Raw genomic sequence first — 25,897 nt, forward strand, 5'->3', positions numbered from 1 at the left:
CAACCAGCAGCTGTATTTAGTGAGTGAATGAGTGTGCGTATGTATGTGTGTGTGTGTTTGTTATGCATATATTACACCTGCCTGGCTGTCTAGCCTGGCCTGGCCATTGTCAACAGCTTGTACAAGCACCGTCGGCCCACCTGCCCTGCCCCGCCCCGCCTCGCCTTGCCCTAGTGCAGTCCATACAGTTATGTGCTCCTATTTAAATAAACGTTATATTCGCCTGTCAAATTTTCCATTTAAAGTTTTGCCATGCCCACCGCCTATCGCCCCATCACATGCTCGCTGTTCCCCATCATGCAAAACTTTTCCATTTCCCATTTCCATGAAAGACTCGTCCTTCTTCTCGTGCACGTTTGCTGTCTCACACACACACACACACACACACACACACACACACACTCACACACATATCGCAGAGAATAGAGGTGAGCGAGCTACTAAAGAGTTTGTGTAAATAAAGAAAAGTAAGTTTTCATCTCAGCTCCTCAACACGAATGCCATAGAAATCGCAGCGAGATGTATGAATCAGTGAAGCTCTCAGCTCAAAAAAATAAAAAGAGAGGGGGAGAGATGAAAAAAAAACTGTAATTTTTAAGATGAGCCACTTCATAGGTAGTTCGGCGTGAGTTGAGATGCTGCCAGTGAGTGCCACTATGAAAATAACTGTAAGAATAAACCCAGTTTATTTACATTTGCTGCAAACCTTTCAATCAAATCCGTGTCTGAACGAGAGTATTGGAGCCGTTGTTAAGGGAGCTCAGGAACGTATTATCTTATATTATATATAGTATAATGCGATGCACTATTAGATCATAAAGGCATCAACTGCACTAGGAAACTTGATCTTAGATGAACCAATGAATAGAGGCATAAAGGAATTAAAACTTTCACAGCATTCACTATAATATTAGTAGGTATTATACAATATATAGCCATATATACTCACTTTTGTCTTTTTAGAAAATATGAATGACTAACGTCGTTGACTTCATTGAAATATATCTTTTGTATACATTTATATGTTAATATAGACTTTATTTATATGTAGTTGTTGTTTGAAAAATGTTTACAAAATAATCAAATATACATATTACATATACATAGGAGTACGTATCTAGTCACATATACATTGAATGCAGAAAATGTTTTCAATTTGTTCTTGTTGTGGTTTTTGTTGTTGGTGTGGATTATAATTAGATCTGCGGATCTGAGAATCTGTTGCTCGGAAAAGTATCTTTCGAATTGTACACATTAAGTTTTTTGGTTTTGTTTTTTGTTTCTGTTTTAGCATTAACTAAAAATACAGTTTTAAACTATAACTAAATATATATATTATATATTAAATTACACATATAAACGCACATATACATAGAACATCATTATAGCATATATATATACTATATATATATATATATGTGTGTGTGTGTATGTACTCATCGTGGGCACTAAGCAAAAATGGAGTTTTGGGTGGGAATCGGGGCGGGATAAGGGAGAATTTCATAGTCGAACAGAAACTGCAATTATATATATATATATATATATATATATATATATATATATATATATATATATATATATATATATATATACATACATATATATGTGGTTGATGCTTTATTTTAATATAATTATAAATACGTTTGCCTTGCCCTTTTTGCTGCATTTTGGCCATGAGTTTGAATTAAACATACACTTTTCTTTTATATTTTCCATTTTAATTTAGTTTTTTATTATTATTTTCTGATTTTTGTGTTTTTGTTGGCTTCGTCCAGGCGAATGACTTTTTTAATCAAATGTTTTAAAAGCTGTGTTTTGAGTAAATTGTTTATTTATTTTCTTATTTGTAAATCAATTTGCGTGTTTACACTTAATTTTTTTCCATTTTTTTTCCATTTTGGTTTTTGTTTGCTTTTTATTTAAATATTTATTTTAAGCAACAGCTGCTTTAAATTTATCATAATTTATGTTCTGTATGTCCTTTGACTATATTTAATATTTTGCCTAGCTTTGAGAAATTTGCTAAAAATTAAAATACAGGGTGCCTGTGACATAAATGAAGAACCTAAACGGGTGCCTATGCAACATGTTTTATTCGCCTTACGTTTCATACATATGTATATATGTATATGTATGTATATACGTATATCTAGATAATTGTATTTAACTTTGGTGCATTTTTATGTACAAAACGAAAAAGTAATGCTGGAAGAGTTGAAAGTAAATCAAACTGGCACGCACCCTGTTTGCATGACAATTTGATGACGTCACAAATTTGCTAATATTTAAATATAAATATATATATTTATTTAATGTATATGTGAATGTATTCGACTTGGATTTGCCTTGGGCCTTGGCGGCTCTAGCTCCAAATTTCCTTTACTAATTTATTTACACTTATGTCATACAAAGCTTATATATATCTATGCCTGTGTGCGTGTGCGTGTGACTGTCTGTGTGTGTGTGTATGTGTGTATTTATGTAATTTACATGTAGAAATCAAAGAGCTTATGTTACTATGTCGCTTGGTATATTTTTCGTTTTGCTTTGCTTTGTCTCTTTTATTTTTTAGGCTACTTACTACTACAGACATCCAAAATGGCAAAAAGCTAGAAAAAACTGCGATACGCATTTAGCATTGTGTGGGTATTCCAACCAAATGTATTTATGTATATATTTATGCGCAAATAAATACACGAATTTGTTGTTGATTACGAATAATTGGCTATGCACTGGCATGTTAATTTCATTAACACATACAAGATTTTATTTAAGTTTAGTCTAGACGCTAGATAGATGTACTCTATTTGCTAGTTACGCACACACTCAAGCAAAGTTATATGTATGGCTGTCTGTGTGTGTGTGTCTTTGTGTGTTTCTTTCAATATTCATAATTCATCAAGTTTGCAATGCTTGTTCAACTTCTTTTGGTGCAGTTTGTCAGTTTGTTCCTACGCCTAAAAGTATGCAATAAAATCTATTTACACTGGAATTTCGAGTGCTGTAATGTTAAGATATATATGCATGAGTATGTGTGTGTGTCTATATATGTATGTATGTGTGATAGTATGAACAGTTGCTTATGCTATGACATTGATTGTATCGTATATATATATATATAATGTATATATATATATTTATATGGTTCCATTTTGTTTCTTTGGTTTTTCATTTTGTTTAATGCTTTGAAATGTTCTGAGAAATTGCAAAAATTGAGAGTTTGGAGTTTTGAGAAAAATGTTTTTTTTTTTTACGTTTTTTTTTTCTGCTTTGACTTAGGCTAAGTTACAACTAGAATAGCTGTCTTTAATCTGTTTCTGTTTACTTTTTAACTGTTTTCTTACTTATTTTCTGGGGGCACGCCCACTGCCCACTGCCCACTTCCATGCATACTACACAAATGAAGAGAACCCGTTCCATTTTAGTAATGCTATTGGCGGTGAAATTCGTTACTTAAATCCAAAGTGTGCGAACCAATTGCTCATCTGAGATCTAGGCGAGAATCAGCTTCAGCATTAGCGTAACACCGCTCAGTGTGACCAGACTCAGTTGCTGCCGATTCACCGCACCGCTGCCATAGAAGGTCACGCTCAGATCTCGCATCTCGTTATCTGAAAAATCGGGGGAAACATGCGAAAATGTTTAATTGCTGCGCCAGACCGAAATAGAGGGTAAAACAAAGATATATAGATAAATGTATGCGAAAGCAAATTCAATCATTAGTTCATATATGCAGTTATCTCTATTGCACTTTATGTGCATGTGTGTGTGTGAGTGGCTGTGCCTGTGCATGTGTGTGTATTAGTTTTTCAATATTGTGCGCTGAAAAGAAATGGCAGGACTCATGCAGGTTGCAACGTTTCAAATGTTGCCAATGGGTTTTCAAAAAATAGCACACACACACTGAAATACACACATATATGTAAATATAAATTCTTGTTATCCATTTAAAACGTTTTTAGCTTTTTTCTATGTTTTTTTTTTTTTTTTTTATCAGATTTTATAGACATTTTTTGTTGTGCTGTGAAAGCAATGCAAATTGAACAGAAAAGGAAATAAATTTGTAGCCACAAAATGCTTGGTAAACTGCAAATTCGCACACACACACATAGAGAGAGAGAGAGAGATGGAGAAAGACACACACATGTATATATATATTTGCTTTTTATTGAGATTTTTATTTATTTATTTAGATTTTTTTAGAGAAGCTGTGAGCTTATCGCAAATATTGAGTTTCTTCATGGAGCGCATGCATATGAAAACCAAAAAACTATGCACCATGCAAATATAAACAGGCAAATAAAAGAGAGAAAGAGAGAGAAAGAGAGAGAGACAGAAAGAGAAAGAGAGAGGAGAGCCAGAGTGACAGAGATAGAGAGAGAGACTGACCTGACTGACCGTGATTTAAGAATGTGGACAAATCGACAAGGACATCTGCAATTGATATGTGTGTGTAGGTGGATCAGTCATAGGAAAAGTAGTTGGCGATAGTTGCGATAGTACACGATAGTCGTAAGTAGGTGCAATTAACCAAACAAAAATGAAGAAGATAAATGCGATGGCTAAGCTGAGTTTCAAATCAAATATTTGACCGCAGGATAAATCATTAACGCGCTCTCGCTGCGCTGCGCAATTTGGCCAACTGAGACATTCAGGCTGACTGGCAGCTGAGCTGAGCTGGACAGCTGTCCGGCTGTCTGGCTGACTGGGCTGCAGCTCATTTTGTGTAAGCCGCCAATTAAAATGGCAAACGTGCGACATCTGTCAATAATGACAAATGAACATTTTGCCATTAAAGCCTCGAGGAACGTGCTGTGCACTGCTGAGCTCTGCCGCCTGGCGACATCGTTGCCAATTGCAATTGGCTGCTCAGCCGGCCAGAAGTAAAAGAAACCAAGCGCTAAAGCCGCGCGGGGGCGGCGGCGCGGCCGGACCACAGTTGGCTGGCTCTGAACCTGGCCAGGTTAAATGCATGCGCTCAATAGCCAAGGCAACGTTGCCCAATAGCCCAACAGCCAACAGCCCAAGAGCCCAATAGCCCAACAGCCCAACAGCCTGTACTGATCCGGCCAACAGCTGGCTTTTAATGAAACTCCAAGCCGGTTCAGCTCCAATTGGCAGTAGCAACAACAACAACCAGCACTGTGGGGCATTTCTAAGCTGCATGCGAGCAAAAAAGAAGGAAGCAAAGGCTCAAGAAAAAAAAGCAGAAAATACTAAAGAGTTGAGTTTTTGACGTGAGATTTCAACTGAAGTTCGATATTTGCCTCAGTCAATTCTTAATTTTAATTTAATTTTCCGTTCTTATATGAACTCAAATATCTTGCTATAATATACTTTAAGCTGATATGTAAAGATATATATATAAGGATTATGCTTCAGTAATAGATATTACTTGAGTTCGTCTGAGTCTAAGCTTTTTAGAAGACTTGCCGCATTTTCTTCGAACTAAGCGTATTAATTAATTCAAGCAAGTAATGAATTGATGGGAAAGAGTTGTTTTAGTTGCCTTTAAAATAAATTGATTTTTTGTATTAAATGTTTTCTTCAAAGAGTAAATCGTTTAGTTTACTTATCGCTACATAAAGAAAAATGCCAACTGGAAGAGCTAAATAATAATTATATAATAATAATAATTGCCTAGCTATTGGAAAAAAAAAAACTTATTTTCGTTTGCTCTTTTCGCCTTAAACTTTAAAAAACTGAAATAAAAATTCAAAATGAGTTTTGCTCTCACAAAATATTTAGAAATGTCAATTCCCACTGCCTTTGCCAATTTGACCCACAGTGCACTGTCGCTGTGCATGTGCATGTGTGTGTGTGTGCTTATTGCAAAACTGTTACACGACAGCTGTCAATGAGAGATAGTGTGCGATGAGCGTTCAAAACTTATTCATATTTGATGTGGCTCGCTTTTCTATGAGCCCCCGGCTGAGTTGGAGAACGACTGGTTCGACATTATCTAAAACATACAAATCTCATTGAATGTGTAGCTGTCAGAGACTACGGCGCCGGCCATGCAGCCGGCAGCCAGCAGGCAGCATCTCTGCATTCAGACAGCAGGCAGCCAGCAGGCAGCTGGCAGTCCTTAGCACCGGCAGCCACTGACATCCTTGACGTGTTCTCATTTGCTGCGGCGCACATGTTCAAGTCATTTGCTGACACTTTTAATAGACGGACAACAACACGGACGGACAGCTGGACAGCCGGATATGTAAGTGAATGTGTGTGTGTGCGTGTGTGTGTGTCTGTGTGTGTTGCATGCTGTTGCAGCATAGTGCTTGCTAACAGAACAGCTAATCTATTGAGGCATCTGTGCTGCTGCCTCCTCCTTCTTCTCCTGCTGCTGCTCCTGCTGCCTCAAAACATGACACGTTCAATTTAGAAATGCTGTTGCAACAGAACTATAAATTCAGCCTACTTGCCACCGGCAACCCCTGCCAGCCAGCGCCCTTAAAAGCCTCAATTTGGAGAGTTCGCGAAAAAAAGAAAAGCTGGGAAAAGCCCGTCAAACGCATCGAATTAGCATATAAATTTGCGTGCTCCACGCATAAACTACGGCCAAATTGTCAATTGTGGCGCCAGTCAAATGCCAACGAATTTTCTAATGAAAACAGGCGCAGGTAACGGTGCGTGTGTGTGTGTGTGTGTTGGTGTGTCGGTGTGTAGCCAGTGCACTGCAGTGGGGCTAATGCTGGAGCTGTCGCTCCGTCACTGGATGTCATTGGCATCGACTGTCATTGCGTCTTTTATTGCCTGCGGTTTGGTGGCACAAACCATAACGTCACTTGTGATTTGGTGTGTTGCACGTTGCACGTTGCACGATGCAGGTTTCGCGTTGCGCTAAACAAGCAACATGCCCACGTTGCATTTGCCACAGCGGCCGCATTTCAGCACCTGCCCCAGAAAGCGCTACGGCCGGGGTGGGGGGGTCCTGAAATAGGTTTTTGTGCTCGAGCGGGCGAGCGCGCTATTCACGTAATAGCATTGTGGTCGAGCGACAAATACATAGACAGGCAGACACATTCACGCACTCACACATACGCACACACACACCTACAGACAGTTTACAGTTGTGTGCTGATAGGTGCATCAGCTAAATCCGATTTTTAAGCGCTACATTTTGGAGCACAAATATTTAGTTTTTTCTGTGCGCTGCTGCGCGATTTGTTTCTGTTTTTTTTTGAGTGGATCGAGTGGCCTATGGCAGAGAGAGGGGAGGCGAGCGGTAGAGGTGCTACGCATTTGCATTCCCAACAATAAAAGCAACAACAACAGCAACAACAAGTAGCTGGCAACACGCACTGCCTGAATGCAGAAGGTGTTCAGCTGGCCCAAGGCTCTGCACATCAGTCAGGCACGGTGGATATCCGCCTGCACTGAGAGAAACTAGGGATGGATACATTTATTTTTGTTGCGTATTTTTTATTAACTTTAATCGAACTCAGCATAAAGAAGCGGTTTTTGGTTTAGTTGATGAACAGATAATGACATACAAAGGAGATAGTAGTTGGGGCATAAGTGTCTCTTAACTGTTGATATTGGGTAAAAGTTGAGTGTATAGCATGACTTAATTAAATATTATTTTCTATATATTAAATTGAAAAATGTTTTAAGCAATAATACAAATATTAAATACTTGAAAAAATAAGATAAGAAAGAAAATGCTTAAAAAAAAAAAGATATATAATGTGGTGATTTATATATGAGATATACGATATAACTGATAGGTTAAATGTAATGAAATTAAATTAAATTATTTGTATTAATTTTATTTAGCTTAACATAAAAAAATATAATAATAAATTAGTAAATGAAATTCTTATTGCCTATCATGTGTTTATAAAGGACGAAGAAGAAGTGCAGGGTATTTGCTAGTGGAGTACTCTCAGCTAGACTTCTTTCATTCGCTTGTTTTTATACTCATTCACGAAAGTGAATCAGTATATTGGTTTTGTGCAATGTCCGTCTTGCTGTCCGTCCGTCTGTCCGTCTGTCCGTCCGTCCGTCTGTCCGTCTGTCCGTCTGTCCGTATGAACGCAATCTATTTCGGCGCTATTGAAGCTAGAGACTTGAAATTTGGAACACATACTCGTGTATATCTCCGATTTATAAAGTGTTAAAATTTTCCCGATCCGCCCACTAGGGGCGTGGCAAATCGGAAAATGCATTTTCCGATATACCAGAAATCATGTTTGTTGAAGAGCTAGAAAGCTGAAACTTGGTATGTAGGTCCGCGTTGACCACCCAAGATCACGAGCTATGGCGGATATATCTACGCCCATTGGGGGCGTGGCAAATCGGATAAAACTGTATCTCCTAAAGTTATAAACCTAGAATGCTGAAATTTTGCACGTCAGCTAATGGTATGATTCTATAAAGTCTGAAGATAAATTATAAGTCTACGCCCGTTGGGGGCGTGGCAAATCGGACCTGAAGATATAGTGATTTTTTAAATTCTCCTATATTTTGGACACTATTGATGGCAGAGACCTCAAATTTTGTATATATACTCGGACTGATCACCCAAGACCAAAAAGTTTTGTCGGATATATGTCCGCCCACAGGGGGCGTGGCAAACCGCAAAAGTTTTTATCTCCTAAAGTATAATAGCTAGAAGCTTCCAATTTGGATAGTTGAGTTACTGGTAGCCTCCTCTATCGATTCCCTAAAAATAATTTTTACGCCTCTTTAGGGGCGTGGCATATCGAAAAGTACCCTGTAATTTTCACATTTTTTTAGGGTAAGCATTCAAACTTTGCAGTTAGGGTAACGTTATCTCTTTCTAAAAACTGACCAAAAATGAGGTGTCTACGCCCAGTTGGGGCGTGGCAAATCGGAAAAACCTGTATATTCTACAGTATTAGAACGAAACTTAACTACTAAATTGTTGATGGGATGTGAATGAGTATTCCGCAGTCGGTAACGCCCGACTGCAACGTTCTTACTTGTTTATTTTTGTTTAAAATAAATATTAATATTATCATATTATATAATATGCTTAAGTGAACAAATATATATATGTATGTGTGTGTATATATATTTGTACCAGAATTTGTATATATATAAAAGCTATATATATTCTTGATCGTTTTCTCTCGCAGTGTATTTCGGTTAGATTTTTGGCTGGATTTTGAGCAATAAATACCGAGCACTCATACACAGGAGCAGTGACAGAGCCAGAGCTAGGACAGAGAGAGAGAGACAGCGCATTTGAATTGGGTTTGAAAAGTTGTTGAAATTTCTGTGGTGCGGCGGTGCTGTGGTTCAGGATTTGGCGCGTTTCTGGCTGCGCTGCTAAATTGCGGATTTGCACTGAATTGTTGGCCGTTTTATTCCATTTTTTTGTACTTGCAGCCGAATCGTAGTTAACTTGGCTAGCAAATAGCTCAAGGCAATGACCGGCTGACCAGAGTTAAAGTTGAGCTTAAAGCAGCCACAGCTGCTTATGCGTGTGCGTGTGTGTGTGTGTTGTACTTATTATAATGCAGTCTGATCTCCTTTGTGTTATGCGAGCAGCACTTGCGGCAAACTTCAGCAACAGCTTCCCGGCCCCCTCGAGCCAGCAGCACTTTACATAAACATAACATTCACGTCGAGAATTCGCATTACACATCTAGCCAGCGCATATACATATATGCATTGTATATAGCAATGTATACATAGTACATGTTTTTATGTAGTTGTGTGTGTGGCAAACTTTTTGCAACTTACATGCAACAGCGAAAGAAAAAGGAATATAAGTTGTTGTTGTTGTTGCTGCTATTGCTGCAGTTTGTTTGGAGCCTTTGCTAAAGCATTCCCCGCGGCAACACAAAAGCAGCCAGAGCGGGACAGAGAGGGAGAGAGAGAGAGAGAGAGAGAGAGAGGTGTGTGACAGAGATAGCCAGACATTGGACAAGTAAATTGAAAATTTGAGCTGCGCTGAGCAGACGACAGTCGCGTCCTGCTGCCAGTGTAAGGGTCCACTTTGTCATCCTTTTGAATGCGTCGCCTGCTATAGCTACCACTACTTCTTCTTCGTCTGCTTCTTCTTCTTATTATTTGCTGTTGTTGTTGTTGTTTTGGGTATTGCCATTGCCATTGCTATTGCCATCGCTGACTGGTCCTCAGTTGGCAGTTTCAGCAAGTTTTTTACGCAACTTTCAACGAGTCTTTCATTTTTGGATATTTCTTCTAGCACTCGCTAGCTGCTTGCCACACACACACACACACCCACACACAGCAACAACAACAACAGCACACATACACACACATACCAACACTCTGTACTTTATGTTGTAATTTTATTTAACTTCGCTTTTTCTTTTACTGCTTCAACTTTTCTTTTTTTTTTTTTTTTTTTTTGCTTTATGTCGAGTATTTTTTCGCGTGCACAAAATGCATTATTTTTTATGTCTCCATGTGCTGTGCAGAGTGTTGACCCCACAGCCCAACACTCTGACCCCAACACACACACACACGCGCACACACATATATATATGGAACTATAGCTAAGCCACACTAAGCGTGAGTATCTAACGTTAACTACTTGCCTCTATACCTTCACTATCTCTGGGCATGAGTGTGTATGAGTGTGTGTGTGTGTGTCTATGATGTAAATAGTTGCATACCTCAGTTGACTCAATTGTTGTCTCTTTTATACGCAGCAAAATGACAACAGCAACAACAACAACAACAACAGCGTACAGTTATTGCCATGAAAATAGTTCAGTTCTCTGCGCGTACATTAAAAAAGTGTCATAAAAATTAAATGCCCTTAAAGGGCGTGCCAACGGTGTCTGCGGCAAATCGAAGTGAATATGCCCTCGGGGAGTTTGTATTATAGCACGCATACACACATATAAACACACACACACACACACATGTATACTCTATACAGATGTATAAATTTCTGCTGCCGTCTACAATTATTTCTACAGTCAACGCGCTTGAAGAGGACATTAAGAAATGCTTGGGCATCCATATAGTAGACTATAACTATGCGCTATACACCATAACTGTGTAATATGTATATATGTGTATATAGCCAGCTATCTGAACTATAAAATCAACTACCGTTATTTCCATTAAGTTTGCTTGGCTATTGTGGAGAATGCCCAAGGGATTCGAGCAGACTAATAAGAAATATGAGTCGAAGTGAGTTAGACTAGCTGAGCAGAACTGAGACTTGACTAACTGACTAAGATTTAGAGCTGATCAGCACCCTCAGTTCATATCCTATATTCGAGTATGTATAAACCTCATTTGTGCTAAATATTTTATTGTGTTTAGTTTGTGATGAAAATTGGGAACTTTGCTAATCACAATATTATGAATGGATTATAAATTGTGTACATACAAATTTAGTATGGATTATAATCTGTGTGTAGCACTCGCATTTGCATATCTGCAACAAATCCTTTTTCCTTTATAAAATCGTACTGAATAAAAATTTTGAAAAATGAAAAAAAAGTGTATTTTTTATTTTCAGTTTTCTATCTAATAAAACAAACCACATAAAAATCGGACGTGGTGCCATATAAAGGGTTAACTAATGAACAGTTATTATTTTATTATTATCTTTTTCCTTTTACATATAATTTTATTTTATTTTGTTTACCTATTTCAAATATGTTAGATTCAATAAATTCTAGTACTGCGCTGATATTCCTACTATTCAACACTGAAATTATACATACGTATGCAATGCACACACACACACATAAGCACGTGCTTCGCTTATTGCTCTCTTTTCGCGTCAGCTGAGCTTGGGCTGCTTTTAGCGGTTTTACTATGGCAAATTGATCGTTGCGTTTATATGGCTGAACATATATGGACATGGCTAAACTCAGATGAGCCGGAGCATAAAACATTAAAATGGAACTTTTTATGGTCGAATTGCTGTCATTGAAAGCTGACAAAATTGTTATTCAAACATTGCAGTGAATTTTGAGAGTAATCCATTGAAAACTGAAGCGGGACAATTGTAATGGCAGAGCAGGTGTAAGTAATTGATATATTTTCTTATAGATAAATAATCTAAAATTAAGTTTGAATTACATATTGCCTTAAACGAGTTTTGTCTTGCGCTTTCATCTGAGTAAAAAAGAAAACTCATAACTTGTAATTTAAAATATTAATAAATATCTACAACCTACGACCATACTAAAATTTGTCATATATTAGACGTTAACTTAACCTTAATTTCATTATACACTCGATACTGCTTCATAATTAATATAGCAATATGAACTTTTTAAGCTTCTGTAATCATTCGCTTCAACTTGACTCATTTCTATCCATTCAACTAAAAAATGCCATAACAAAAATACTCCCACAAAATACTTGACCTTTTGACTTCATTTCTTTTTTATTGCTGCCTAGCTAATTTGCTTTGGCCAAAATGTTGAGCTGTAATGCACCGCAATTCTATTTGGGATTGCGAAAAATGTAATTCGTAATTGCTACATGGCCAAGAGGTAGTCACACACACACAGATACACACACACATATACGCAGACGGACACACCTGTTCGGACTCGGCTGGCTCACTCTCGCTTAGATACTATGTAAATAAGTGTGTTTGACTTCACTCGAGCGCATATGTGAGCTGCTTGCTGTTGTTGTTTTTGTGTGCCACGACACTCAATTGGCGTTTTCTTTTAGTGGCATGGCCAGCTGAAGTGGCAGGAGCTGGGGGCAGCCCTAGCAGGGGCAGCGGCAGCAGCAGCAGCAGCAGCAGCTGAAGCGCCAGCAATTGCTGCTGTTGTCCAAGCTTCGTCGACTTGCAGAGCACGTCGTCCAGGTAAATGAACTGCTAATATCTGTTGGAGTGTGTGTGTGAGTGTGTGTATGTGTGTGTGAGTGTGTGAGTGTGTTGGCTGTGCGCGCGTGCAAGTCCTTGCTACAGTTTGGCTCGAGTGTGCTTGTTGTGCTTAGGTGTTGTCGCTGTCGCTGTTGCTGCTGCTGCTGCTGCTGCTGTTGTTGCTGTCCGCATTGGCTGCCATTGTTGTTGACATTGTGGTATAACCGTGCTGGCTGGCTGCTCTTGTTACTCTTGCTGCCGTAGTTATGACACTCTAGGCTCATTAGTTGGCGCTTGCCACGATTGCCAGCATTGCTCTAGCCCTTGCTGCTGCTGCTGTTGCTGCTGCTGCTGCTGCTGCTGCTGCTGCTGGCATTGCTGTTGCATGTCCTGCCGCTAATTGCGTAAATTGTTTATGTTTCGAAAATATAATGAAGTCATTTCCATTAGCACAATGCACGCCAATGACTTGCCACAAAACGCTGCGAACGTTGCAATGCAGCAGTTGCAAGAACTATGCGCCTTACAATGCCGCTTAATGAAGTCGTTTGCCAACCTGTGTGTCTGTCTCTCACTGTGTGAGTGTGCACCTGTCAAAGCTGAAAGACGCTTTGCACAAGTGACATCGATACTGCAGCTGTGTGCATGTCTGTGTGTGTGTGTGTGTGTGTGTGTGTGTGAGTGTGTGGCATGCACGTTTTACTTGATTTAATTTCGCCGTATCGCTTTGTGCACCGTCTATAGCCATCTCTGTTACGCTAACTACCTCTCCCTCTCTCGCTCTCTCTTTCGCTTTCTCTGTGTATGTGTGTATGCGTGTTTATTGCGCATTTCTCTTGGCCTGTCTGCATATTTATTCGTTTGTTTGTCGAGTCGTCGGCATTCAATGCCGTTCGCTGCGTTCGCATTTGCATGCATTTCGCAGTCAAAAGATCTTGAGGGAGATGGAAGGAGCATGGGTGAAAGAGACCGAGAGAGTGAGTGGGGGGGGGGGGGGGGGGGGGGAGGGGGAGAGCTGCGGCTTGCGGGTAGCTGTGGCAAATATGCGTCATTTGCATGGGTTAAAACGGTTAGCCAAGCGCGCGCGCTACATTTTGTGCGGCTGCCACACACAGCCAGCGCCCGTTGCCTGACTACCTGGCGGAGTACCTGGTCGACTACCTGGCTGGTTGGCTGCCATGGCACCTTGCCACTGCGGCATTCACTCAGTATGCAATGCAACAATAGTTTTGCATATAAATGGTTTTCGTTTGCGCATTTAAATGCGATCCACCTGCAGCCCGAACGCAAAACCCAATCGACGCCCCGCATCTTTGTTTATTTATAACCGCAGCGACAACTCTTAAGGGATGTGCAGCTGTGTGGGTGTGCGTGTGCGTGTGTGTATGTGTGTGGGTGTACATGCAATTAGTGCTCTGTAGTGTGTGCGCTTATTTGATTTTTCACGCTCATTATGCTAAGCTCAAGCAAGCAGCAATTAGTCGTGCTGCATCGAAGTGGAGACTCCACGGCGTATACGCGATTTCACTTATATTCACTTCATTCTGGGAAATATTTATTTTCGGTTTGATGCAGCGCAATGCATTAAACTGCACTATTTGCATTGCGGCATGTGGCATGTGGCATGTGGCATGTAAAGCGATTTTCATGATGCGGCACGGCGATTTTGCAGGATTATCAGCGCAAGTAGCGCTTAATACCAAATTATTATGCATGCGGACAGCAACAAAACAACAACAAAAACATAAACACAAAGAAACGAACAAAAACAACTGAAGCTTGAAAATTTAATAAAATAAAGCGTTGCATAAGCGCCAGGCGCATGCAAGAACATGTCTCTCTCCCTCTCTCTATGTGTGTGTGTATGGCATAAGCTGTACCACACATACACACAGAGAGAGAGAGAGAGAGAGAGAGAGAGAGATCTGGGAGCATGTCATACGCCTGGCTTAAAATATATGATATGCTATTTATACACATTTATGCTATATTTATGTTTGGATAGAGATAGATAGATACAGTCTGGGAGTGTGAAAGAGAGCGAGGTTTATAAACCAACAACTTACCATTTGATGATGTGGAGAAGAAGAAGCTGTTGGTCAAGTCACTCCAGCCATAGCGATTCCTGTGAATGGATATGCAACAAGAATTTGTGGCACACATTAATGCTTTTGTTGCAAGAATTAACATTGTGCAACAGATATCGAAATGCATGGGTTGCACATACAGATATTCTATTGGTAGAGTAAGAGGGAGAATGAGAGAGAGAGAGAGAGAGAGAGAGAGAGAGTGTGTGTGTAACCTTATTAACTGACTGACTGACTGAATAATTGTCTGATTGTCTGATTGTTGCACAGCTCCAGCGGAGCTGCACTGAGGGCAGGCACTGTAAAGTCTGGCAAAAGCCTCTTAGCTTATTGAAATATGAGTCTTGAATACATATGAGCTGTGTACAATCATTGAGTTATCCTTGGAAAGTGTATTGCTCTCAGCCCTCCTGTATTTGAAGTGCTTTTGTTTGCAGCAGTAACTAAATTTGTTTTTTTTTTTTTTTTTTAAGCTCGGCATAAGCTCAAGTAAATAATGTATGCTGGAAGACAGGCATATATATAACTACGATAAAGGATATATGTGCATTGGTTAGAGTATCTATGGTAGGTCAATCGAGAATGGAACTATCGATACTTAGCTACAGTCCAATCGATACTCATCTAGAATGTGAAGATGAGAAAACAAAGAGAATTCAATCCAAGCCCAGCAGGTATAAAGGTATTCCAATTATGACATGCATAAATCAGAGCAATCTTCTGTTCCTTTCGTAATACGAAAAACAGTTCTTGATTTCTTTATTAGGAAGCACCAGAGCTCATACATATTTTCAGTAGGTTAAGAGTTCTTTCAACAAACTCATTTTAGCTAACCTATTGCTTGTTTAGTTAGTATACGTTACTAGCAAGCATTTGAGCTACTACTTTTAGCCTAAGCTAATTAATTTCATTAAATATCTTCCTGAAATTTCAAACACTTTAAAGTGCCTTACTCATGCATATAAATAATCTATATACACTGATCTATATTCATATCCATATCAACTCTCTGCTTCTCTGCTAATTTTGCTTTTCGATTTCTGACCAAGCTTTAGCGCATAGCAGAGCTTGGCTTGTACTTACCGGGACTGCACTGTGGCCTCGTACTGCTGATCGGGATCCAGGCCGCGCACCATGTAGCTCATGCCCTGGGAGTAGTGGTGCGACAGGGGGAAGGCGGGCAGCACCACATCGCGCCAATCGTTGTGGCCCCAGCGCATCAGATTGCCATAGCCGCCGTAGTTGGCCAAGTTGTTGGCGATGCGATGGTTGTGGCTGCTGCTGCCGTAAGACGAGGACGAAGACATCGACGACGAGGAGGAGGACGAGGACAATGACGATGAGGATTGCGAGTCAATGGCATTGTCAACGACCTCATGTCCTTGTGGCAGCTTGCGGAAGGACAACTTGTACTCCTCGATGGGTGTGTGGGAGTCGACTGTCCATGAGATGTTGTATCTAAGCAGAGAGAGAGAGAGATATAGAGAGAGAGAGTTAGTTGGTTGCGTGCAACAGTTGGCGCCAGATTTATTTTTAAGACTCGACTCAATCAATATGTAATTGTTAAATTTGATATAAAGCCATGTTGCTGCAGTCAGCACGCAACAGCAGCAACTTTTGTTGCTGCGTCAACAGCAACATAATCAATGCTGACAATGGCTGGGGTTAAGATATCGCACATAAAGCAATTGTTGTTGTTGTCCCTGTTGCTGCTGCTGCCACTGCTCCTGCTGCTCCTGCTGCTCCTGCTCCTGCTGCTGCTGCTGCTGCTGCTTTGCTACTCTCTGCTTTTGTTATTGGCCCTTTGTTTGTCCTTCGTCGTGCGCACAATGCGTTTCGTTCATTCAACCGAAAGGCTAACAGCCGTCCATGCCCAGCTGCAGTTTTGGCCATTGGCCTCAGTCTTAAAGACTCGCTTTAAGCAACAGCAGCCCCGCACCAACAATTGCCAACAGCTTTGGCAGTATTTATGACGGTAATCGAGAGAGAGAGAGAGAGCGGGAGAGAGAATGAGTTGAAACTATTCAAGCTGCGTTCGAGTAAACAACTAATTACAAGCAAAGCGCTTGTGTGTCCTTGTTGTCCTTCGACCCCCAATCCTACGCCCACTCCCACTGCCACTCCCACTGCCACTCCCACTGCCATTTCCACTCAGAGTTCGCCTTCGCATTACAAAGGCGCTAGTTCATTGCTTTGCGATAAACTCGGCACACAATTTGAATGCTAATCAGCTGAGAGAGAGAGAGAGAGACTCTGAGGAGTCGCGAGGTCCAAAGGCCATAAACAAGCCAACTTATACAAATGCCAAAGGATCTGTGTGCCATTGCTGCTTGTGTTTGGCATTTATTTCGGTTTCAATGTGCGTAATTTCATTCCATTCCATTCCGTTCCACTTTTTTTTTTACTCTACATTTCTCCTGTTGTTTTTGTTTTGCATGCTTATTGAGCCATATGAACTAATAACCTGAAGTCCTGCGCACAATAAAAACATAAAACGCCAATCAGGGCCAACTTTTCGCATATAGCATCAAAGTAAGGCTGGCAATAAAAATGATTATGAACAATTGAAGACTCAACGACTGGCGCCAGCCTGTGGCCTACATTCCCCCACCCCCCCTATGCTGCTACAATATCTCTGGCTCCATGGGCCACCAATTTAGCAGCCTTAATTGCCGGCAGCAGTTTCCGGGCCGGGCCGGGCCGGTTCGAGCCGAGCAGAGCAGCAAATGAAATCAGCGTTGCGTTGACAAAACCCGAATCTCGTTCAGCATCAACCAGAAAAAAAAAAATAAAATAAAATACAGTTCCGTTAGCACACACACAAACCCACAGAGATGGAGAGGGAGAGAGGGAGACACATTGCCCATTGCCCATTGCCCATTGCCCATGCTCGTATTTGTCTAGAGAAACTTTGTTATGCGTGGCGTATACGCAACGTGCTAACAGTAGTAGCTCGTTAACTGGCATAAATAATACTGTATTTTCATTATGAATTCATTATTAATTAATATGTCTCATCTTAATTAAATTAAAATCAATTTTACGTAAATAAATAAGCGATAAAGTGCAAAAAGTGAAAATATTTAATAAATTTCGAATTATTGATTTTCGTTAATAAAAATAAAAAGCATAAGTAAATAAAATTTTATTGAAATTCTTTTTTTTTTTTTTTTAATATAAAATATTAATAATTTTTAATTGAAATATATGTCTGGGTGTGTATACATAAAAAATATATATATATAGATAAAAACACAATGTAGCATATTATCATATTTATCTCAGGTCATTATTCACATTACAGTATTTAAATTAGGATGAATTTAATATAAATAAATAAAGGTTTACGAATTGAATTCATGGAGATGATAATATTTAAATAAAAAATATTTAATAATTTAAATTATAATTACACTATTATGCGCTACATTACATTTTCAAATGTTAATTTGATAAAAGTTTATGAGTTTAAAACTTTAAACAGTTTAAGAGTAAAAAAGCATTTAGGAAAGGTTACAGATTTTTCGCTTTAATACACATTGGAATTTCATATATATTTTTTTTTTGTTATTTTGATATAGTTTTTAAACATATGTGAAAATGAACATAAATTCGTAATCTTTTGTTCGTTTTTAGGAAAATAGCTGAGCTCATGTGTCAAGCAGCAGCAGCAGTTATTGAGCAAATTGGTTCTGGAATTTCATTTTGTTTATATCTGAGTTATTTGATATTATATATATATATATTTCGAATTATTGATTTTCGTAAATAAAAATAAAAAGCATAAGTAAATAAAATTTTATTGAAATTCTTTTTTTTTAATATAAAATATTAATATTTTTTAATTGAAATATATGTCTGGGTGTGTATACATAAAAAATATATATATATAGATAAAAACACAATGTAGCATATTATCATATTTATCTCACATTACAGTATTTAAATTAGGATGAATTTAATATAAATAAAGGTTTAAGAATTGAATTCATGGAGATGATAATATTTAAATGAAAAATATTTAATAACTTAAATTATAATTACACTATTATGCGCTACATTACATTTTCAAATGTTAATTTAATAAAAGTTTATGAGTTTAAAACTTTAAACAGTTTAAGAGTAAAAAGCATTTAGGAAAGGTTGCAGATTTTTCGCTTTAATACACACTGAAAATTCATATATATGTTTTTTGTTATTTTGATATAGTTTTTAAACAAATGTGAAAATGAACATAAATTCGTAATCTGTTGTTCGTTTTTAGGAAAATACCTGAACTCATGTGTCAAGCAGCAGCAGCAGCAGCAGTTGTTGAGCAAATTGGTTCTGGAATTTCATTTTGTTTATATCTGAGTTATTTGATAGGCTCGACCTTTTTTGGCTACGCATTTTCAATTTTACACATTTCCAATGGCAATTTCTATATGTTTCTCTCAGCAGTTTTTCTTCTTTTTTTGTAGTTTATTGAACTTAATTCAAGTTGAATTATTGAAAGGTGCCAATGCCACTCGCTAGCAGCTTGTTAGGTCTATAGCAATGTCGTTGTCTGTCTACCTTTCCCACTGCCCACTCTACCCCCAGTCTGCTTCTCTCTCTCTCCCACTCTCCTTTTCTCTCTCTCGCACACACTCTGTGTGTCTGACAGTGAGATGTGAGCTTGTTTGTCGCTTGGCTGCTTGTCCTCTCAGCCATGTGTGGGTCTCAGTGTCTGTCTGCTCCGTCTGATTGTATGTGTGTGTGTGTGTGCTCGTCTGATGACAGCTAATCCAATTAAAAGTTTTATTTGTTACGTATACGAGCAGTTGGCCCACTGTCCCTACAGTCCATGGTGTGTCATTCAACGAAATGAAACTAATAAAGCCACCGTCTCAATATACACTGCACAAAAAATTGACATTTCTTAAATCATTTTTTGTTATGTTCACTCATTTTCCGCTTCTCTTTTTCTTTTTTTTTTTTTTTTGTATACGTCGTGTCGTATTACGTATACGTCGCCGTGTAAATCTGAGCTGCGCTAATTAGGCTATCTCAATTCGACAAAAAGTTAACTTGGCTCAACTGAAGTCAAGCACTTATCTAACAGTGTATGTGTGCGTGTGTGTGTGTGTGGCACGTAGCCACGTGAACGCGCACGTGTCTGGCCGTCTCCCGCTGTCTGTCTGTCTGTCTGTCTGACATGGTGAATTCTTACCTGTCCTTGTACTGACTGATTGCCGGTGAATTAAAAACGGCAACATTCGGTTTTCCGCTCAGCTGCAGAGTTTTGCGTGACTTGCCCAGCTGATTCTCGGCCACGCAGGAATAGTTGCCAAAGTCCTGCGGATGCACTTTGCGTATAATCAGCGTGTGACGTGAGCCGCGATTCTCCATGATGTGCCGCTCGGTGGTGTCCAATTGCATGGTGTCTTTGAACCAAATTACCTGTAAATAATTGAAAACTTGGTCAATCGTAACGTAACGCAACGTAACTTAACGTAACTCGAACTCGAGCACGAGCACGAACTGAAATTCAAAGAGCGCTAACTCTCAACATTGAAATAGAGCCGCAATGAGTAAATGATCTGTGTGTGTGTGTGTGTGTGAGTGCTTTTTGTGTGTGTGCGATGAGCTGTGCGCGACAAGGTGTGAGAAAGTTCAAGTGAATTGCTGCAAATGCTTTCACGTCTATCGCCTTACAGGCAATTGCCGAGGCTTCGCTGCCATTCAAACACTCGAGCATTGAATGGGATTCGCTTAAATAGCGAATAGCTCGATTATGCACACGATATCATTAATCTCAATAGATCACATGCCACTGCCTGATGGGCTCCTAAAGTGTATGACTGAGCCATCAGCAGGGGAGACAGTGTAATGAGTAAAACGTGTACTTGAAATTTAACTGAGGTGTACTCAATATTTTATTTGGTACAAATTTCCTCATATATAAATAATTTCTAAAGTGTAAATATTATTTATAAGTTATATTTTAAAGCAGAAAAAAAATTGCAATTGTTATATAAATTTGAATGGCTGCTTGGTAAAATTTAATTTTTATATATAAGAATTTAGCTAGTTTAAAGCGAGATTAAATTAAGTTCTATTAGGTAGCCATGTGTTGGGGCTTCTTCAGACATAATTACATTCTATATATACATATATTTACTATATGTTTATAGCTTTAGACTAACCGTAATTCAGTTTACTGAAAACTTTTGCCTATCTCTTTTAATTACTTTCACTATTTCTGTATTACATTCATTCTGTATTGTAATTATATTTATACACTTCTCTTCCCATATCATTTCTTTTTTGTGCCTCTACCCACCAATTCATCAGGTTCTCTACTTTATTTCCTTAGCTCACTTGTCACCTGCATGCGAAAGAGTTAATTATTTCGCACTTCAATTAATGTTTTTGTTAATAAATTCTCATAAATCTTGAGCAGAGGCTGTCTGGCGGAAATGAATGAATGATATGTAAACCTGCCCAGGCCCCGCTTTCCCTTCGCTGGCTTCTTAATTTTTGTGAATATTTTGACAACTGTAGCTTATATATACGCATAACTTGTATGTGTATATATTTCAGAAACCTGTTTCGTATGTCAAGTGCGCTCGCATCCCGAGCAAACACCGAGCCGCAGCCCAGGACTAACTAGTAGAGGCAGCAGACAGACAGGAGATATCCTGGCAGCCGATAGGCCCCGCAACGGGGGATCCTTCTTGTGCGTGTTCTGGCAACGAATCGTGCTCTAGGCCCTGGAAATTCGCCGACTCTGCTGGTTGCTGTTTGCTCACATGTGTGCGATATACATGGGCGCTTTGACAGGGCTCCGACAGGCCAGCGCTGGGTAGACGCCGCGTTTTGGGGCACAACGCACGAATTAACACGGAAACCGGGTAGGCAGCAGGTGCTCCACGCATGACTCACATGCCAACAAGAAGGTCCACGCCAAAAATACCAAAAACATAGAAGAAAGAGTCCCAACAACATAAAACCTTCAGCTGAAAGTTCATTCCTAACTGAGTACAAACATATATCTATTTTTATATAGAAATTTATACGTATAGAAAACAAATGAGAGTAAAACAAATACTGAGAAAAATCGACGCGTGTGAACGTGCGTGGTGCACAGTGGCTTAGATAGGTTTGTGTGCGTCACAAAAGCAGAAGGTAGCTAAACTTAAAAAATAATAATAATTTAAAAAAAATAAAAAACTTGAGAAAAATCAAAAAAATTAATTAAGACTAATTAATATAAAAATTAACTTTAGTTTTATTTTTGTAATAAATAATAAGTCTGTAATAAATAATAAAATAAAATAAGTTTCTGGGCAATTAAAAAATAAATATATGAAATAGTGAAAAACATTTCAAATTAAATTTATTTCTGAGATTAAAAATCATTAGAATAAATTAAAAAAAAATAATTAAAAAAATTAAATTAAATTATTATTTATTCCTCAATCAATTTTTATTTTTTTAATAAATATAATTTTTTAAATAAATTTGGAGCACTTAAGTTTAAATGAAAAAATATATCAAAATATCTAAAAGGAAAAAAAAAATAATAATAATATCAAATTATTTTAATATTTTAACTAATACCAACATCATATTATTTTAGAGGATATCACAAAATCTGGCCGTATATTAAGAAATATATTATTATTAAAGTGCTAATTTTCTTGTATATAAGGTTTATTTATTTATGCCCCAACTTAGTTTCCCTCACATCTCTGGCAACACTTCACTGGCACTGGAGCTCTTGACAATAATATTATATAAAATATTTGCAATTGTACTTGAAGCACATTTTTTATGCTATAAATGGCCATAACTGTTGTCTCTATGTGTGTGAGTGTATACATAAGTGTGTATGCTTTTTGTTGTCATTCGGGCATTATATATTTGCTGTCCAACCATGTGGCAAACACATTTGCTGCTTGTCTCTCTGACCATGCCGAGTTTTGGCGCTGTTTTGGCGCATATTCCATTAAAATGGCTGTCAACGTTGCACATGTGTTGTCATATATATACATATATATATATATATATATCAGGCGCACACAGACACACATCCAGATATTGGCGTACGTGTGTGTAGTTACAGTTATGCCATCATGCCATAAATGTTTGTTATTATTTGTGGAAAATGTTGATGTTTGCGTTTTCCATGCCTTTTGTTGGCTTCGCCGCAGCCGTTGCTGTTGCTGTTGCTATTGCTGCTGCTATTGCCGTGGCCCGTTGTTGATTTTACGCTTTTGCCTTTATTTGAGCCACGCTCATCAGCCACGGCCAACATCATCAGCAGCCGCCCTGTCGCTCAGCCGTGCGTAACGAGCCGTAAGTGTTGACACGGCACTAAACAGTTCCAAATTTAATATTTTTCGCTCACTCCCTATCCTCGCCCTCGTCCCCCCACCTCTCCCCCTGTCGCTGTCTAAATGCATTAATTACTTTTGCTTTATTAAATTCCGCACATTGATTCTAATGAGTGTAGCTGTGAGGCAGCCTCTTGGACAGCCAATTGATTGGGCACTTCATCAGTATCAACGCCAGGGCAAAATGTTACGCCAATCAATCTTTGGCATCTTGCGCTCCCATTTGCAAACTGCCTTTGTTGCAGCAACAACGGCACAGCAGAAAAGAAAACCAAAGTAGAAGAATAAGCAGCAACAAAAATTAGCATTGATGAGCAGCAAAGCGAGAAATGCCAATCAACACTAATCAGCCACACGAAATGGAAGCTTCGCTTCAGCTGCGACTTTGCTGTTTCTTTGCTTTGACTTGGCGCTCAATGCTGCAATTCCCACTTGGGTGCCAAAGCGGAAATTGTTAACGGAAAAGTGTTGTTAGGTGTGTGTGTGTGAGTGTTTGTGTGTGTGTGTGTTTGTAGCAGCTGCGTGTCGAGTGCTGCTTCAGTTGGAGTCTCAGCCTGTCCGTTAGGCACAAAGCAAATAATTACGCATACGCAACGTGGAACGCCAAACACGCACACAACTGTTTGTATATACCTCACTCTTTCTCTCACTCTCTATCTCTCTCTTTCTTTTCATTGCTCGTTTTGCTAGTGTCGCCCTTAATAGTTAACAATTGACATAAGCTGGCTGATTGCCACCCAAACAACTCAAACTTCAGCCTTCTCTCTCTCCCTCTCACCCTCTCTCTCTCGCAGTCTCTGCCTCTTTCCGCTGGCAAACTCTCATAGAAATTGGTTAATAAATAATTTGTCGTAATTAATTACACGTCAGCAATTTGCAATTGTACTCGAATCATTTCGAAATCACTGTTAATTTCCGCATTGCACAGGCAAACAGGCCAAAGTGTCAAGGCTCTAATTAAAAATCAAATGAGCGCAGCGAGTGAAGCATTCGCTTCATTTTACTTCAAAAGCGACTCTTCAGATTCGGATTAATGCGTCGCGTCAACATCATTATCGAGCGCTGCGATAAATAAGCATTAATAATGCCGTATTAATCGACATATTTTCACTGCATAGTCAATCAAATAAAATGCGAATCATTAAATGCGCAGCTGAAGTTCAATCAATGTTAATATTTACGTCAACAGACTTTCAGTTTGATTTAATTATGAAATAATTTTTAGACAAATCAATAATGAGTTTAATAATTAATGAATTTATGAATGTGGCTTAAAGTTTGCTAAGGGAGGCGATTTACAGTTTGACTGACTGAGTGATTGACAAAGAAGATTGACTGACTAAGAAACTCTTTAAGAAATTAATGTAGAAGTAGATGCATTTATTTGTTGATTGACTGATTGAATAACTGTATGATTGACTAGAATACGGATTAACTGTCTTATTATTGACTGATTAAAAATGATAAATTTATGGTGATTGACCATCATGGCCATGATACATTGATTGATCTACTAACAAAAAGACAAAATAAATGATTGAAGCATGAAAAGGGCAACCTTATTTGGTGTAGTACATTCTATTATACTTAAATGATTGATTGAGTGCGGTTGCACTGATTGATTGACTACATAAATTACTGCCAGATTAGAGAATGATTGATTGTTTAACTTGAATTAACTTTTAAATAACCACATAGCAATATGCTCTGCTTGATTGGTGGATTGATGCACTGCTTGTTTGCATGGAACGCTGATTGACCGCGATTAAAAAACTGATGAGCAGCTATAAATCTGACTGATTGAATGACTGTCTGACTGAACGACGGAACGCTAACTGATAACTGATTGACTAACTGATTAACTGATTGTAATCATAGCCAGTTAGTTTAATCAGACTGATTTGATACAGACTGATGAACGTACAGTCCCTTGCATTTGTATATCCCCGTTTGAGATATATTTTCTATAGCAAGTGCTAGTTGTTCATAATACTTTACCCAAAATCGAAGGGCTCAATATAAACTTAACCTCAGCAACATCGAATCACGATTATGCTCAAAAGTATTTATGATTGCACTCTGGGCAAACAAATTCTACTCAACCATTGTTAGTTCGGGCTAATTCAAATTTGAAATTGATTTCAAATTGAGCGCAATCGAATGCATAGTTAAACCTAATAAAATCAGGATAATTAAGTGCTCGACATCGGCACTCGAAATACGCCCGATTCCGGACGACAATATGCGAGTGAGCAGACGCCGAGGGCGCAACTGTTTTACAACTAGGCAAAACTTGCAGTCAATTACTGTGTCAGACACACACACACCCACACACTCATACACACACACGCTGACAGCATAAAAACTCATTAGGCCTGAAAAGAGGGGGAGAGAGAGAGAGAGGGAGCACAGCTCTATCAAAATGTGATATGCATATGTGTGCGTGCGTGTGTGTGTGTGTGTCAAATGGGAAGAAAATTACCAATTTGAAAATTAATTTGGAAAATAATTAAAAGCAATGACAACGACCATGGCCGGGACCCAGCGCGATGACAGAGCGCATTAAGCTGCATGGCGCCCTGAAGCTGCAGCTAGAGCTGGTGAGTGGAGTGTGGAGCTGGGGTAGGTCGGCCTGTACAGGCAACACCCATTAATGGTTGTTA

General features: G+C 38.8%; 1 protein-coding gene across 2 annotated transcripts in view; it reads right to left on the bottom strand.

Moving 5' to 3' along the window:
* Positions 1 to 1,884: 1,884 nt before the first annotated feature.
* Positions 1,885 to 25,897, bottom strand: part of LOC108608984 (lachesin) — a 184,671-nt gene continuing 160,658 nt past the window's right edge. The window contains exons 11-15 of one of the 2 annotated variants that reach the window (XM_089461692.1): positions 20,066 to 20,295; positions 15,958 to 16,332; positions 14,854 to 14,912; positions 4,390 to 4,434; positions 1,885 to 3,611 (exon numbers count right to left, since the gene is read on the bottom strand). In XM_089461692.1, the coding sequence (XP_089317818.1) occupies positions 3,493 to 3,611; positions 4,390 to 4,434; positions 14,854 to 14,912; positions 15,958 to 16,332; positions 20,066 to 20,295 (828 nt within the window). In that variant the 3' untranslated portion in view covers positions 1,885 to 3,492. The remainder of the gene's footprint in view (positions 3,612 to 4,389; positions 4,435 to 14,853; positions 14,913 to 15,957; positions 16,333 to 20,065; positions 20,296 to 25,897) is intronic. The other variant, XM_089461695.1, reaches the window with a different exon arrangement.

Source organism: Drosophila arizonae, chromosome 2 (genome assembly GCF_054131065.1).
Source record: "Drosophila arizonae isolate 15081-1271.41 chromosome 2, UAZ_ARI_1.0, whole genome shotgun sequence".
Lineage (NCBI taxonomy): Eukaryota > Metazoa > Arthropoda > Insecta > Diptera > Drosophilidae > Drosophila > Drosophila arizonae.